This window comes from Carassius carassius, unplaced genomic scaffold, assembly GCF_963082965.1.
Source record: "Carassius carassius unplaced genomic scaffold, fCarCar2.1 SCAFFOLD_93, whole genome shotgun sequence".
NCBI lineage: Eukaryota > Metazoa > Chordata > Actinopteri > Cypriniformes > Cyprinidae > Carassius > Carassius carassius.
The window spans coordinates 115,001-133,583 of NW_026775009.1; the positions used below are offsets into that span (position 1 = coordinate 115,001).

The 18,583-nt window shown below is 41.6% G+C and overlaps 3 protein-coding genes across 3 annotated transcripts in view; 1 reads left to right on the forward strand and 2 right to left on the reverse strand.

The window, feature by feature from the left end:
• LOC132134164 (serine/threonine-protein kinase ULK3-like) overlaps positions 1-6,338 on the forward strand; it is a 22,378-nt gene extending 16,040 nt beyond the window's left edge. Inside the window, exon 16 of the mRNA XM_059546947.1 lies at positions 5,808-6,338. Coding sequence (XP_059402930.1) covers positions 5,808-5,824 — 17 coding nt within the window. The 3' untranslated portion in view covers positions 5,825-6,338. The remainder of the gene's footprint in view (positions 1-5,807) is intronic.
• A 2,916-nt stretch (positions 6,339-9,254) lies between these two features.
• LOC132134158 (growth arrest-specific protein 1-like) lies at positions 9,255-10,406 on the reverse strand. Its single transcript, XM_059546939.1, has one exon. It carries the CDS (start codon positions 10,068-10,070, stop codon positions 9,321-9,323), a length of 750 nt encoding a protein of 249 aa, XP_059402922.1. The 5' UTR covers positions 10,071-10,406; the 3' UTR covers positions 9,255-9,320.
• Positions 10,407-13,141: 2,735 nt separating this feature from the next.
• Positions 13,142-17,846, reverse strand: LOC132134159 (complexin-3-like). The gene is made up of 3 exons (XM_059546940.1): positions 17,354-17,846; positions 14,379-14,466; positions 13,142-13,531 (listed from the first exon to the last, which is right to left on the reverse strand). Exons 1-3 carry the CDS (start codon positions 17,512-17,514, stop codon positions 13,307-13,309), a joined length of 474 nt encoding a protein of 157 aa, XP_059402923.1. The 5' UTR covers positions 17,515-17,846; the 3' UTR covers positions 13,142-13,306.
• Between the last annotated feature and the right edge of the window lie 737 nt (positions 17,847-18,583).

The following is an 18,583-nucleotide window of genomic DNA, read 5'->3' on the forward strand; positions in this document are numbered from 1 at the left end:
CACTCACTCACTCACACTCTCTCACTCACACTCACTCACTCACTCACTCACACTCTCTCACTCACACTCACTCACACTCACTCACTCACTCACACTCTCTCACACACACTCACTCACACTCACACTCACTCACTCACACTCTCACTCACACTCACTCACTCACACTCTCTCTCACTCTCTCACTCACACTCACTCACTCACACTCTCACTCACTCTCTCACTCACACTCACTCACTCACACTCTCACACTCACTCACTCACACTCACTCACTCACACTCTCACTCTCACACTCACTCACTCACACTCTCTCACTCACACTCACTCACTCACACTCTCTCACTCACTCACACTCTCTCTCACTCACACTCACTCACTCACACTCACACTCTCACACTCACTCACTCACACTCACTCACACTCTCACTCTCACTCTCTCACACTCACTCTCTCACACTCACTCACTCACTCACACTTTCTCATTCTCACTCACTCACACTCACTCACTCACACTCACTCACTCACACTCCCTCACTCACACTCACTCACTCACACTCCCTCACTCTTACTCACACTCACTCACTCACTCTCTCTCTCTCTCTCTCTCTCACTCACTCACACTCACTCACTCACTCACTCACTCACACTCTCACTCTCTCACACTCACTCTCTCACACTCACTCACTCACACTTTCTCACTCTCACTCACTCACACTCACTCACTCACACTAACTCACTCACACTCTCACACTCTCTCTCACTCACACTCTCTCACTCACACTCACTCACTCACTCACACTCTCTCACTCACACTCACTCACTCACTCACTCACACTCTCACTCACACTCACTCACACTCTCTCACACACACTCACTCACTCACACTCACACTCACTCACTCACACTCTCTCACTCACACTCACTCACTCACTCACTCACTCACACTCTCTCTCACTCACTCACTCACTCACACTCTCTCACTCACACTCACTCACTCACACTCTCTCACTCACTCACACTCTCTCTCACTCACACTCACTCACTCACTCACTCACACTCTCACACTCTCTCACTCACTCACTCACTCACACTCTCTCACTCACACTCACTCACTCACTCACACTCTCACACTCTCTCTCACTCACTCACTCACACTCTCTCACTCACACTCACTCACTCACTCACACTCTCTCACTCACACTCACTCACTCACTCACACTCTCTCACTCACACTCACTCACTCACTCACACTCTCTCACTCACACTCACTCACACTCACACTCACTCACTCACTCACTCACACTCTCTCACACACACTCACTCACTCACACTCACACTCACTCACTCACACTCACTCACACACACTCACTCACTCACACTCACACTCTCTCACTCACACTCACTCACTCACACTCTCTCTCACTCACTCACTCACACTCTCTCACTCACACTCACTCACTCACTCACACTCTCTCACTCACACTCACTCACACTCACTCACACTCACTCACTCTCACTCACTCACTCACTCACTCACTCACTCACTCACTCACTCACTCACTCACACTCTCTCACTCACACTCACTCACACTCACTCACTCACTCACACTCTCTCACTCACACTCACTCACTCACTCACACTCTCTCACTCACACTCGCACTCACTCACTCACACTCTCTCACTCACACTCACTCACTCACACTCACTCACTCACACTCCCTCACTCACACTCACTCACTCACACTCCCTCACTCTTACTCACACTCACTCACTCACTCTCTCTCTCTCTCTCTCTCTCACTCACTCACACTCACTCACTCACTCACTCACTCACACTCTCACTCTCTCACACTCACTCTCTCACACTCACTCACTCACACTTTCTCACTCTCACTCACTCACACTCACTCACTCACACTAACTCACTCACACTCTCACACTCTCTCTCACTCACACTCTCTCACTCACACTCACTCACTCACTCACACTCTCTCACTCACACTCACTCACTCACTCACTCACACTCTCACTCACACTCACTCACACTCTCTCACACACACTCACTCACTCACACTCACACTCACTCACTCACACTCTCTCACTCACACTCACTCACTCACTCACTCACTCACACTCTCTCTCACTCACTCACTCACTCACACTCTCTCACTCACACTCACTCACTCACACTCTCTCACTCACTCACACTCTCTCTCACTCACACTCACTCACTCACTCACTCACACTCTCACACTCTCTCACTCACTCACTCACTCACACTCTCTCACTCACACTCACTCACTCACTCACACTCACTCACTCACTCACTCACTCACACTCTCACACTCTCTCTCACTCACTCACTCACACTCTCTCACTCACACTCACTCACTCACTCACACTCTCTCACTCACACTCACTCACTCACTCACACTCTCTCACTCACACTCACTCACTCACTCACACTCTCTCACTCACACTCACTCACACTCACACTCACTCACTCACTCACTCACACTCTCTCACACACACTCACTCACTCACACTCACACTCACTCACTCACACTCACTCACACACACTCACTCACTCACACTCACACTCTCTCACTCACACTCACTCACTCACACTCTCACACTCTCTCTCACTCACTCACTCACACTCTCTCACTCACACTCACTCACTCACTCACACTCTCTCACTCACACTCACTCACACTCACTCACACTCACTCACTCTCACTCACTCACTCACTCACTCACTCACTCACTCACTCACACTCTCTCACTCACACTCACTCACACTCACTCACTCACTCACACTCTCTCACTCACACTCACTCACTCACTCACACTCTCTCACTCACACTCGCACTCACTCACTCACACTCTCTCACACACACTCACTCACTCACACTCACACTCACACTCACTCACTCACACTCACTCACTCACACTCTCACACTCTCTCTCACTCACACTCTCTCACTCACACTCACTCACTCACTCACACTCTCTCACTCACACTCACTCACTCACTCACTCACACTCTCACTCACACTCACTCACACTCTCTCACACACACTCACTCACTCACACTCACACTCACTCACTCACACTCTCTCACTCACACTCACTCACTCACTCACTCACTCACACTCTCTCTCACTCACTCACTCACTCACACTCTCTCACTCACACTCACTCACTCACACTCTCTCACTCACTCACACTCTCTCTCACTCACACTCACTCACTCACTCACTCACACTCTCACACTCTCTCACTCACTCACTCACTCACACTCTCTCACTCACACTCACTCACTCACTCACACTCACTCACTCACTCACTCACTCACACTCTCACACTCTCTCTCACTCACTCACTCACACTCTCTCACTCACACTCACTCACTCACTCACACTCTCTCACTCACACTCACTCACTCACTCACACTCTCTCACTCACACTCACTCACTCACTCACACTCTCTCACTCACACTCACTCACACTCACACTCACTCACTCACTCACTCACACTCTCTCACACACACTCACTCACTCACACTCACACTCACTCACTCACACTCTCTCACTCACACTCACTCACTCACACTCACACTCACTCACTCACACTCTCTCTCACTCACTCACTCACACTCTCTCACTCACACTCTCTCACTCACTCACACTCTCACTCACACTCACTCACTCACGCACTCACACTCACTCACTCACACTCACTCACTCACTCACTCACTCACTCACACTCTCACTCTCTCACACTCACTCACTCACACTCACTCACACTCACACTCTCACACTCACTCACTCACACTCACTCACTCACACTCTCACTCTCTCACACTCACTCACTCACACTCACTCACTCACACTTTCTCACTCTCACTCACTCACACTCTCTCACTCACACTCACTCACACTCACTCACTCACTCACTCACTCACTCACACTCTCTCACTCACACTCACTCACTCACTCACACTCTCTCACTCACACTCACTCACACTCACTCACTCACTCACACTCTCTCACACACACTCACTCACACTCACTCACACTCACACTCACTCACTCACACTCTCACTCACACTCACTCACTCACTCACTCACTCACACTCTCTCTCACTCTCTCACTCACACTCACTCACTCACACTCTCACACTCTCTCTCACTCACTCACTCACACTCTCTCACTCACACTCACTCACTCACTCACACTCTCTCACTCACACTCACTCACTCACTCACACTCTCTCACTCACACTCACTCACTCACTCACACTCTCTCACTCACACTCACTCACACTCACACTCACTCACTCACTCACTCACACTCTCTCACACACACTCACTCACTCACACTCACACTCACTCACTCACACTCTCTCACTCACACTCACTCACTCACACTCACACTCACTCACTCACACTCTCTCTCACTCACTCACTCACACTCTCTCACTCACACTCTCTCACTCACTCACACTCTCACTCACACTCACTCACTCACGCACTCACACTCACTCACTCACACTCACTCACTCACTCACTCACACTCTCACTCTCTCACACTCACTCACTCACACTCTCACTCTCTCACACTCTCTCACTCACACTCACTCTCACTCACACTCACTCACACTCACTCACTCACACTCTCACTCTCTCACACTCACTCACTCACACTTTCTCACTCTCACTCACTCACACTCTCTCACTCACACTCACTCACACTCACTCACTCACTCACTCACTCACTCACTCACTCACTCACACTCTCTCACTCACACTCACTCACTCACTCACTCACACTCTCTCACTCACACTCACTCACACTCACTCACTCACTCACACTCTCTCACACACACTCACTCACACTCACACTCACTCACTCACACTCTCACTCACACTCACTCACTCACACTCTCTCTCACTCTCTCACTCACACTCACTCACTCACACTCTCACTCACTCTCTCACTCACACTCACTCACTCACACTCTCACACTCACTCACTCACACTCACTCACTCACACTCTCACTCTCACACTCACTCACTCACACTCTCTCACTCACACTCACTCACTCACACTCTCTCACTCACTCACACTCTCTCTCACTCACACTCACTCACTCACACTCACACTCTCACACTCACTCACTCACACTCACTCACACTCTCACTCTCTCACACTCACTCTCTCACACTCACTCACTCACTCACACTTTCTCATTCTCACTCACTCACACTCACTCACTCACACTCACTCACTCACACTCCCTCACTCACACTCACTCACTCACACTCCCTCACTCTTACTCACACTCACTCACTCACTCTCTCTCTCTCTCTCTCTCTCACTCACTCACACTCACTCACTCACTCACTCACTCACACTCTCACTCTCTCACACTCACTCTCTCACACTCACTCACTCACACTTTCTCACTCTCACTCACTCACACTCTCTCACTCACACTCACTCACTCACACTCACTCACTCACACTCACTCACTCACACTCTCACACTCACTCACACTCACACTCTCACTCTCTCACACTCACTCACTCACACTTTCTCATTCTCACTCACTCACACTCTCTCACTCACACTCACTCACACTCTCACTCTCTCACTCACTCACTCACACTTTCTCATTCTCACTCACTCACACTCTCTCACTCACACTCACTCACACTCCCTCACTCTCACTCACTCACACTCACTCACTCTCTCTCTCTCTCTCACTCACACTCACTCACTCTCTCTCTCTCTCTCTCAGCTTGTTGTTTACAGTGAGCTTCAGGTTCTCGCCATGGTAACGGATGCAGCGTGTCACACAGCTGGAGAATTCACAGCGTCTGATTGGCTCCTGGCAGACAGTTTTCATCTGAGAAAAAGACGCTTACACCTGAAGGCAAAGAGCACCGACAGTAAAATCACTCCTCTCCATTTAAAGACACACACACACACACACACACACACAGAGAGAGGCTGACCGCAGCTCTACCGCAGATCCAGCAGCAAGCTTTTTGTGTGTTTACTCTGGACTCACACACACTTACAAAGGGAGAGTTTATAACTCTGTGTGTGTGTTCAACAAGCTCTGATTCCTCCTGATTGTGGGGTTATTTATTCACTTTCTGATCTGAATGGAAGCATCATCTGTATTTCTCTCTCTCTGAGAGAATGTTTTCTTGCATTATAAATTTCTGTTGGCCATAAATTCTCATTTCCTCTGTGCATTCCTCCGGTAATATAATTCCTCCCCTGCATTCCTCTTTCCTCTCTGGAATAAATCACTCTGCAGAAACCGGCCTCATATTCACAGCAACAAAACACAACTGTAACACTTAACTGTAGTCAACAATGACTAACAGAATTTACTAACGCATTATTAAAATCAAAAGTTTTAAAATAAGCTTAGGTCACACTACTAACTATATGACATTTAGTAGTAGTAGAAGTTAATGATTAAGGGTCTAAAATATGCACATGCAAAATAAGGCATTAATATGTGCTTTATAAGTACTAATAGACTGCCGAAGTGCTAGTAATATGCATGATAATAAACAACCAGTTAATCGGGAGAATTATTAAAAAAAAAAAAAAAAAAAAAAAAGCATCTCCCCTTTGAAATTATTTTTTACGGACCCCATTTCCAGATATTTTCCTACAAGAATTAATAAGTAGTTTTGTTTCTCAAGAAAATGCATCTTGATTTAAAAATATTTAGATATTTGTCATGCAAAACAGAAAAATACTGAGGAAGAACATCGCTTTTTTTTTTGCAGTGGTGTAAGAAATGGCTCTGATTGAAGGCTCTTAATCTGTAGTTTAATCAGATCTCACGAGCTCTGGAGTTTCATCAGAGAGGACAGGTACAGATCACACACACACACAGAGAGCTGTGTGTTCTTCCAGCTCCGTCCTGGATCTCTCTCTGCGACTCGAGCTCAGAGAAGTCATGCCAGCTCTACATCAGATGAACTGAGGAAGGATTGTGAGTGTAAGGAGGGACAGTAATCCTCCAGAAACACACACACACACTCAAGGTCCCCTCACATTGACGTGTATGTGGTGAATAGAACACAGTGCTGGCTCTACAATCAGAAATGTCCCATCTCCCCTGCTGTTGTTTATTCTGTTCTAGTTCCCGGTCGTTCGGTGGGGTTCAGCAGGAAAGAGGGGCTTTAGTGTCCAGTAAGTCAGGTTCTTGCTCGTTGTTTTCACACAGAGAGCCTCGGGCATGTGTTGTACGTCTCTCCACAGACGCTTCGAATTAAAGCACATGGAATCAAGCGTGCAGCGTTTAAACAGGGAGCAAGCTGAATCTGAAGCAACAGAATGCAGTTTCCCAAATATCTGAACATTCTCAAATCAAGATACATGTTTTTCCTTGAAAAAAAAATAACATGAAAAAAGATCTGCCAGTGGAGTAAGAAAAATAAAGTAAATTCAAAGAGAAAACAAGGCTATTATTCTCATTTAAGCATTTTTCAGAAAACAAGACGATTTTGGTTTCTTCAGTAAATTTATCTTGATTTAAGAATAATTACATATTTGCACCTTGAAAACAAGACAAAAACACTAAGAAAGAATATTTATATATATGTATATAAAAGAACAGCATTTATTCAAAATAGAAATCTTTGCTATCATTTCTTAATATTTAACACATCTTTACTGAATAAAAGTTTTAATTTTTTTCAACAAAAAAAGAAAGCATAAACATGTACTGACTCCAAACTTTTGATAACTTTAAATAAATGCTCTTCTTTTTAGCTTTTTATTCATCAAAGAATCCTGAAAAAAAGTATAACAGGTTCCAAAAAAATATTACTTTCCAGCTCTGATAATAAATCATCATATTGTCATGATTTCTGAAGATTATGTGACACTGAAGACTGGAGGAATGATGCTGAAAATACAGAAATAAATTACACTTTAACACAGATTCACACAGAAAACTGCTGTTTTAAGTCATAATAATATTTCACAATCTTATTTTTTACATGTATTTTTTTATCTAATGCATGCAGCCTTGTTTAGCAGAAGAAACTCTTGTTAAAAATTGCTATGGCTTTTATTGATTGTTCATTTATCAGTCAAACCCGCTTGCGAAACTGTGTTCATTGGATTTGTGAATTATTATCCCATGCTTTTCCATTTATAAATTAACTTAAGACAAGTGTTCATCTTACATTTCAGCATGACTTTTATTTTCTTAATTATTCCAAAAGGTATAAATAAATTATTTTCTGTACAAAACGTATGCAACTTCAAGACACTTTGGGAAGTTCAACCAGAAACATACTCTACAAAAGCAGCTATTATAAACGTCAACAGTTCAGTACCTTTAACTAACAGGCTCTGAAAGATTCTCCTCAAATGTGATGACAGTGATTGACCAGAAAGAGAAAACTGACCACAGAAGATCACGTGCACATTAATGTCTGCTGAAGCGTCTTTCGAGGAAACATCAAGGATGGATTGCGTTACGTTTCAATCAGTGTTTGCATACTTAGAGTGTGCTTCTGATAAACTCTAAACTCTAGTCTTTGTAACATTACAAATAATTCATTATATGCCAAAAAAAAAAGGTTGGAAACAAGCCTTTAGGTATAACGCATTACAAAGGTATTCATAGTGTCCATAGTAATGCATTATATATTTTCATAATTAATTGTAGCCAAAGATAAAATGCATCAAAATATTTGAAAATCTGTGTTTTAATGCATTATATATTTTTAACGGTGTAACAATTTATTTTAATGCATTATAACGGTGGTAACAATTAATCATAAGATCATATAATACATTATATTACAATGCACAATTAACGCATTTAAACTACATTAATAATGCATTGATATTAAAAGGCTATAAAAGTGATACCGAATTGTATCAAGCTGCAATAAAATCCAAACAGTCGTCAGGCACTTGGTGATGATTTCCAGCATGAACACGAGATGCTTGAGTCACATGTGACGGTGTGCATGCTGTTAAACTCATATCCAAGACCTGGGAGTTCAGAGGAAGAGGTCAAACCAATAAAACTGAAGCGTGAGAGAGAAAGACAGCGTTTAACAGCTTCTCAAGGGCCTCTTCACTTTAATGAAGCACTTGATCCCCAAACCGGCTTCTTCGTGCGCACGCGCACTGCACAAATACTATTTGAGGATGCGAGTAGCCTACAATGAGAGACACTTCAAGAGGCACTGAGCTGAAACAACACAGAGTCTGGAATCAGAACAGCTGATGACGAGCACTAAACGTTCAGCAGTCACACACGTTAAAGTGTGAACGCCAGAGCGAATGCAATGCACAGCAGAACTAAGTGTTGAGAACGAGTTAAAGGACTCGAACCCGACATCACCGCGTCAGCATAAGTCGGTCTCGCCTCGTAATCCTCGTCCTCGTATGCATCGTCTGTGCCATCGTGGTCAATGGAGACGCTGTTGTCTTGTGTCGAACACAGTTTGACCATATTCTGTTTGACCACCTCACAGAACGGCCTCTCCAGCCCGTCACACACGCACTGATTGAGCAGCACACCACTGGGCTTCAACAGCAGCTCCTCGATGGTGGATCTGCACCGGGACGAACACTTCCTCCCGTTAAACAGCTGTCCGCAGTGGGACAGATACGCGGTGAGAGATGAGTGACAGCTGGGCTCGTCTTCACACCGCTGGCGCGCTTCGGTGCATCCGATCCCCTCGGCATCACCCGGATGTGTCCGCGGCAGACAGGGCTCCACGGCGCGCTTGGCCCGCAGACACTCGGGGTCGGTCCCGCAGTCACAGGTCTCTAGTAACGGGCCGTCTGTGGTCTGGTTGAGGCGGATGAGCGCGCTGATGCAGTGGCTTGGACACTGGCGTCTGCTTCCTCGGATGATCCCATCGCATGCCGTCAAATACTGGTTATATGCGAGCTCACAATCACGCTCTTCATGACATCGCATCAGCGCGTGCCAGCAAACCATCTGCGCCTCCAGCATCATCACAAACGAGAGGAACGCGACGGGAACGATGCTGCTCTCCATATTGCATGCGAACTCAGATTAGGTGCATGCTTGCATCAATCTCGTGCACTTCAGTTGGAATGCAACGTGAAAGCATACCATGTTTGTCTGCGTTTACTCCACAACGAGGCTGAAAGTTCAGATGTTCTCCGTGTGATCGGTTCAATCTGCTGCTATCCGGTTGCGCATTGGTTTTCGTGAAATAATCCTCCTGTTTTTAGGTTTTGCGTGTTGTCTGAAGTGTGTTTTCTGCTCTCGGAGTCCTGTTGCATGCTGCATGTCTTTGTCCCTCCGGCTCTTTCACGCTCGAGACCCCTCCTCCTCCAAACTCCCTCCGATCCCCTCTTCATTACGCGTTCTGTTGTTCTATTGGTCGCGAACGGGGGATTGCATAGTAACGTGCTTTTTGGCAAAGTTCACCTCCTGTACAGGATAAATAAAATGTTTATGAATTTCATGAAGCCGGCGAGCTGTGTGGTCTCTCTTTCTGCATTAAATTACAAAACCCCATCAGCGCGAGAAAGAGAGAGAGAGAGAGAGAGAGAGAGAGAGATGCATTCCTCCACTAGAAGCTCAACATCTGCAAACCGCTTCTTCAATTTAGATCGCAGAAAAACAAATCTGTTTCTCTTTAGCGCGAGCCCAAGAACAAGCCCCTGTATAAACCCTGGGTTCGACCCCCGTCGCTCTCAGCCTCCTTTGGGGTGTTTTAATCGCGCCCTGATGGAAAGAAAAGAGCCACAAAAGTGTTTTCTGGCCCGTTTCACCCTCTTTGTGTCCGACTGGCCATGCAGCAGCCCGGAGGACCATCAATAGAGAGACTTTCCACATCAATATATTCGACTGCCCTGTCCTTTCATAGCGCACTGGAGATCAGCGATCCTCTGCTATTCAAATGGTAACAGCTCTGATTGGAAAAACTATGCAAAACCGCAAGCATCCACAGAGTCTGTTATCCTGCAGAGAGGAGACATGTTTGGGAAAGACCGGGGCTAGTTGTCACACAAAGCGCCCAGCAGCAAAAGCTTGTACTCTAAAAAAACAATGGGTTGTTTTAACCCAACTTTGGATCAGATGTGGACTAACCCAACTGTGGGGATGCATTTTAAATGACACTTTAAACACAAAAGTTAGGCTAGTCCACATTTGAACCCAAAGTTGGACCGAAACCACACAGTATTTTTTTTAGAGTGTACATTGATTTTTACAAAAAGTCTTTAAATGTATATCTAAAAATTATTAATATTAAAATATTTGTGTAAAAATACAGAATACATGGTAATTAAATTGTCATAATGCATAACTGATAAACTCTAGAACAGATAAAAAGTGATTAATAAAAAAACCTTAAGGCAAGACACCACAGGTGAATAGAGTTAAAAGGAAAGAAAGTGAGAAAATAGCTTTTTAACTGTAATTGTTTTGTAGCTGAAATCTACAGACACAAATAGATAAAGTGTATTTTGTAGGTTTTCTTTCCACTAGTTTGAAACAACGTGTTAGGAAAAGCCAAATAACTAAAAAAAAAAAATCATCAATGCATAAAAAAATGCATTTATATAAACTCAGTGTTTGTTTGAAAAATGCTTATTTGTTATTTCATCTATTGACTCCGTCTAGCGGTAAAACGCGGTACTGCGGATGAAATTATATCACAGGCATCACCATCTTTGTACAAATATATTTATTACAGTTTCAACAGTCAAAAATCGGCAAGGTGTGGAAATTACAGAAGAATAATTACATAAATGCATTACATTGGTAATTACGTTACTTATGCAGTCCAGAGCAGAAACAGCTATCAAAGGCATAAGTAAAACAAACGACAAAATACTTTCTTGCCATTAATAAAGAAATAAATATAGAATTATCTAGAGAGATAAATAAGATTAACAGGAAATTCAGTACAAGCCTTCACATTAATTGGCTACCAGCTCTGTCCTGTAGATCAGAGATGGAAATATTGCTTTGTTTACAGCTTATATAAAAAAAAACAAATAATCCCTGCATGTCTTCACTCAAGCAGACACAGAATCAGAATAAAACCCTTCATCCAGACGCTCACCTCAGCAGCACAGCGTTTCAAACCATTAGTCTGAGTCTCCAAAAGAGGGAACAACCAGAAAGAAAAAGGTCGACATCTGCATCACGACGACACCAAACCACCTGCACAAAACAGCACCACTCAATGAAAGGTCAAAGGTCAAATGTGAAGGTGTGTGTGTGGATGTTAAGGGGAATCTGGGTTCTACCTCCATTCCTGCTTCAATAAGCCCTTCAAGTCTATCGCTGTAATAAACACCTTCAGACATATTTGATGCAAACCTCCAGAAACAACGGCACATTTCACCCCAAAGTCGAAATAACTAAGAAATTATTCTTGCAGAATGGACGTGAAGGCTATTTTAGGAGCATTAAAGGGATAGTTCACCCAAAAAATAAGACGGTGTAATTATTTACTCACTATCAGGAATATTGATAAGCAAAAAGTTGCCGGCAGCCATTGACTTCCATTGAGTGAGAAAAAATACTGTGGAAGTCAATGGCTACCGGGAACTGTTTGCTTTTCAATATTCTTCACAATTTGTTTGGAGCAACACAAGGGTGAATAAATGACAGAATTATCATTTTAAGGGTGAACTATCCCTTTAAGATGAATAATTTGTGCAAAATAGAATTTTTTGCATGGTGAAATGTGACCCGAGGATGTTTTTGTGAGATTGTAGTATATCTGATGAAACACACGTGACATTTAAACTACTAAAACAATATCAGCATCATGAAACAAACAATGCCTTACACGTCACAACGGATATATGCATGTTTGTCGTTAGACACGACAGTGTGTGTTTGTGTGAGAGAGAGAGAGAGAGAGAGAGAGAGAGAGTGTGTGTGTGTGAGTGTGTGTGTGTGTGTGTGAGTGTGTGTGTGTGTGTGTGTGTGTGTGTGAGTGAGTGTGTGTGTGTGTGTGTGTGTGTGAGTGTGTGTGAGTGTGTGTGTGTGTGTGTGAGTGAGTGAGTGTGTGTGTGTGTGTGTGTGAGTGTGTGTGAGTGTGTGTGTGTGTGTGAGTGAGTGAGTGTGTGTGTGTGTGTGTGAGTGTGTGTGAGTGTGTGTGAGTGTGTGAGTGTGTGAGTGTGTGTGTGTGTGTGTGTGTGTGTGTGTGTGTGAGTGTGTGTGAGTGTGTGTGTGTGTGTGTGTGGAGGAGATACAGGGATGAGGACAGAAGAACCGTGTCCAGGTGTGAGGATGCAGTGAGATCACATGACGCAGCACTTCTCCGCTGAGCTCTTCAGGTCCTCCAGTGTGGCCTGAGCTTTGTCCTTCAGGTGACCCATGTCCACGTTCTGGATGTTGGTCAGGTGACCCAGAACAGACTGCTTCTGTTCCTCCTCCTGGTTGTCTTCGGCGATCATCTTGGCCAGTTCGGTGGGGAGCTCGACGTCGTCCGCTGCTGCCTGGATCTGAGTCTCGTCCAGCTCGTTCTGAGACAGAAACCAAGGACATGTGTGTCTTTACTTTTACAATCCCTCTTGTAATCATCTTCTATTGTGGATACGATTATTATTTAAATTAAAATCAGCATAAATTCACTTCAGTGCATCAATTACTATGCATAAACATTTCACAATAAAAATATATATTTTTAATTATTTGCATTATAATGACAATTTTTTTCTAATGAGTACTGGAAAATTGGTTATTTATTTATGATTTAAAAAATATTTTAGATCAAAATCAACAGATTAAATACACTACATCAAATGCTACAATATAAACATTTTCAAATTTAAATAATATTCAATTAATATTTTTGCATTGATATTTATTTTATGTATTGATGTAATGATAATTAAATTGTATTCTCATCAAACTACATCATTTTGGGAAATGAGTTATTAATCATGATAAAAATAATTAATAATACAATATATATTTATTTTAAATTAAAATCAACATAATTTTAATATAGAAAATATTGCCATGATGCATAATCATTTTGCAATTAAATTTTTTTTTTTTTTTTTACAGCAAAAAAATTTTAAAATAATTCTCATTACAGTAAAGTACACTAATGAGTTTTGTGGAATAGGTTATTAATTATGATAAAAACAAATAATGTTTATTTAAATTAAATATACCTTATATTACAATGCAAAAATAATAAGAAGGCTTCAGTATCTTAATGCACAATATATTTTCTTTTTAGGGCGGTGAAATGTGATTGTTCCTGTGTGATTAAGCGAGGTGTTCGTTCTCTGCGCTGTAGTGCACTTCATAAGTTTTAATCATAACCTGATGACAGACACAGAGAGACTGATTAACTGTTACCTTTGGCAACCTGTACTTGTCTCTAAAGTGAGACCTGACTGTCGCCCTCTCCGCCTTCTTCTGGGCAAAACTGGCGTCTCGCTCTTGCCTGAGGAGAAACACACACACACACACACACACACACACACACACACACACACACACACACACACACACACACACACTCAGTGTCGTGATGAACTGGGTTTTTCAATGAACTTTTGATCATTTATCCACCTACATATGTCTGTCGTGTCAATCTCAAGATAATAAACAGGTTAGGTTATTGTTGGCTGACATGTTTTAGGACTAAATTTAGGACATTTTTGAATAATGATCATATAAAACCTTCATAACACTCGACAGAAACGCCTTAACAGATCTAAAGAAGGTTTACGTGTGACACTATTTTTCACTATTTGTCACGTCATTCTCGAGGATTAAACTGCTTTCCTCTGAATGCTGCAGAATCTCACGAAATAAATACCTTCAAAGAGAGCGTCACACTTCAGACAGAATGCTGTAAATATATACAATTACTTTGCAGTTGTGCATAAAATATGCTAAACTAAATTTAAATAATATGAGAAGTTTTTATGTGAGAAATATGAAAAACTCCTTTCTAAGGTTAATAAAAAATCTGCTAAACTAAATTTAAATAATATGAGAAGTTTTTATGTGAGAAATATGAAAAACTCCTTTCTAAGGTTAATAAAAAATCTGCTAAACTAAATTTAAATAATATGAGAAGTTTTTATGTGAGAAATATGAAAAACTCCTTTCTAAGGTTAATAAAAAATCTGCTAGACCAATTAGTTTTATTAGTATTATATATATATATATATATATATATATATATATATATAATGTAGTTCAACATAAAATTATATTTAAAATTTAGAAATGTTGCCTTGACAGCTAGCTGAAATAAAAACATTTTTTCAGTAAAAAAATAAATAAATAATAAAAATAAATAATAAACTAAAGTTGTATAAAAATGACAAATTACTAAAACTTAAATTGAACAAAAAAAATTAAAACAGAAAATATAAACATAAAATGTAAATAAAAAACTAATAATAGTATATTAATGATAATTAAATAACATTTATTATTTTTTATTAACAATAAATATTAATTTTTTGATTTTTATTCAATGGTTTTAGTTTAGGCTAACGTCAATAACCTTCTACAGTACCGGAAACTAGATAGTTTCCAATCAAACATTGGAAATAAATCTACCAATATTAAAAAAAACACTGGATACACGTGATCATACATAACGTTAAGTTAACCTTACACTGGATTACAGCTGATTGGTTAGGCACTATTTAAGGTCATGTGAGGTGAAAGGTCAATACAAAAATCTCCAGGAGAGGTCATGACAGAATGGACACATTAAGGGCTGAAAGTCACACAACCAGCAAATCGCGGTAACCTTCTCTTAATGCTTACTCCAGAGGGATCATCTCTATAAGTGCTCTTGATCAATAAGCAGCAAAAACCTTTGAGAAAATCATGTTGGTTCGGCTTATTCAATAAATTAAACACACGTCTCCTGTCAAAGTCAGCCGTCTTAAATTTGCTGTTCACGTGGGTGTCTCAACACGTAAAATCTGCTCTCGGAGGACGTGTGTTGGATTACAGCATGTGGATGAGCTCAGAACAGCCATTTGAAGTCTGTGAGATCTGAATTCTCCAAATATGGCAGCTATGCAAACCGCGTCAACACCGCCACCTGTTCATGCATTGGCTGTCTGTCCTTTATGAGCTGATATCTAAAGACAAAGCGTCACAAGAAATCATAATATGATGGTTCTAATGGCCTCGCATTTTGGTTTTTCCCAAAATCTTGTTTAGCCATAAACAAGAGATGATCAGATTGGAGATAAATACTGATTAAAATAATTTTACCTGAGGTATACTTTCATAATGAGCAGATATTAATAAAGTGTACAGCAGAGTACCTTCATGGAAATATGATTTTTGGGCATGTATCATGATATTTTTGGAATACCTTGTAAATACCACAGTACATTTAGAGTAATCATTCATACCATATAATAATCAGTGTACTATGGTACAGTAAGTGTTTATCATCGTTTGTATTTCGGTTTACATGCTTATTAACAGTTATAATACACTGGAATCTAATAATCAGAGTTGATTGATACCGTTAAGAATAAACAAACAAATCAACACTAAAGCAGAATTGACCAGATAAGTCTGAAGCAATGCCTGGTTTTTTCCCATATCGTTAGCCATAAACAAAAGGGTTTTCATAGAAGTCAGATTGGGGTGCGAATGAAATTGGAGTAAAATACTAATTAAAATAATTTTACCTGAGGTATACTTAGAGAATGAGTAGATTTAAATGAAGCAAACAGCAGAGAACTGGATATATATATATATATATATATATATATATATATATATATATATATATATATATATATATATTTCACTACAATGTAAATATGATTTTCGGACATGTATCATGCTATTCTTGGTGTACCTTGTAAATACTAATATAATTCCGTAATATCAATGTAATATGGTACACTACGTTTTTATAAGTGTCTGACATCTTTTGAATTTTTATTTACAAGATTAAGAACAGTACTCTCGAATCCAATTATTTTATAAATACCGTTTTAACACATCTACACTAAAGCAGATTCTGACTGCAGAATTTACTTGGGAAGTCTGAAGTAACTCGTCTGAATCCCGAATAGGTAAAATTCTAATAGTAGCCTATACACACGCAATTCTGTTGGACTCTGAATAATTTGGAGAATTATTAATATCTGACTGAGCAGGAATCTCCCTGAGCGAAACGAGCAGCTGCGCGCGCGCGCGAAAATATCCAGCGAGGCGCGAAAAATGCGCGGCGCGCGCCTCTCCAAACGCGCCAAACGTTCACCTGCCAACAACATCATCACATCTACACATGATTTCTGAATTGAAAAGTCATGCGGGTAAGGAATATTTCTCACTTTTCCTCCTCCAGCTGTTGTTGGTACTGCTCTAACTCTTCTTGTGTCATTCCTTTCGCCCCGGCGTCGGATTTGTCTCCGTCAGATTTATCTTCCTTCAGACCTCCAGTCAGGTTCTTCAGCTGACCGCCGACTACGTGTTTTACCATGAAAGCCATCATTGAATAGAGTATTGTCCCTTAATATCCCTGCTTTTTGTCCAGAACGTCCAATTAGGTCAATAGTAAGGTCTGTTTCTCCGCGACCGCCGAACAGAAACTCCGTCCGGCGTTCAGTTGAGGTAAAGTGAAGTGAAGCGAAGTGGATTCATCTCCTCATCTGAGTCACAGCAGCGGGTTGACACTTCCATCTACCCAATCCCGTGTTTCCTCAGTCGACTCTTCCCGCCCAATCCCACGTACCGTCGGATTAAGCGCGCGCTCGCTGTTAACAGCTCGTGCGTATGGCAAGCCAAACGGGTCAGCCTCCGAGATCGTGAATCGGTAGATCATGTACAAGAATTCTTTCACTGGTAAGTTCCCTGACTCACTGCAGGTTGGGACAGTGATCGCTCGAATTCCAGTCACATGACTACGTACAGCGTCAACTGAAAACATAGTAGAACGTCACCGTTTTAATTAACAAACAACAGACAGGACCGATCTCTTTTTGATATTATTTATTATTATCTTTAAACATCGTTCTGTTACATGCCTTTACAACATTTTAGCCTAATATTAATTCTAAATGTTAAATAAATGTGTTCAATACCTGTCTAGCGATGTGCGCGTTTATGTTGAAATCAAGTGGCAACATTCTGATCTGAAAAATGAAGCCTATCCGGAAGTGCGAAAAACTGCAATACATCGAAAATCCGGCAGGGGAAGGTCCCAAAAGGGAGCAAATGTCCATAGCCCCCATGTTAAAATGTCCGTTTTCACAGCATAAATTCATGTTTTTACAAGTTGGTCCCATGGACTTTTATTGTATTTTTCGATAGCTTCCGAGTGCCTGACAACTGTGAGGGGGGTGATTTTTTTTCTAACTCGTTAGTTTAGATCGTATTTAGATATAAAATATATGACAATAAGGGTGTGGTTAACTTTGAGTGACAGCTTGATTGACAGCTGACAAGGCAGCGCCACGGAGAATGACAACAGAGGTTTTCAGGCGAGAATGTAGTTGTTTAAAGCTCAAATCTGTGGTTTATTTAAAGATTTATGAAAATTTGATCCAGTTGATCCAGCGATG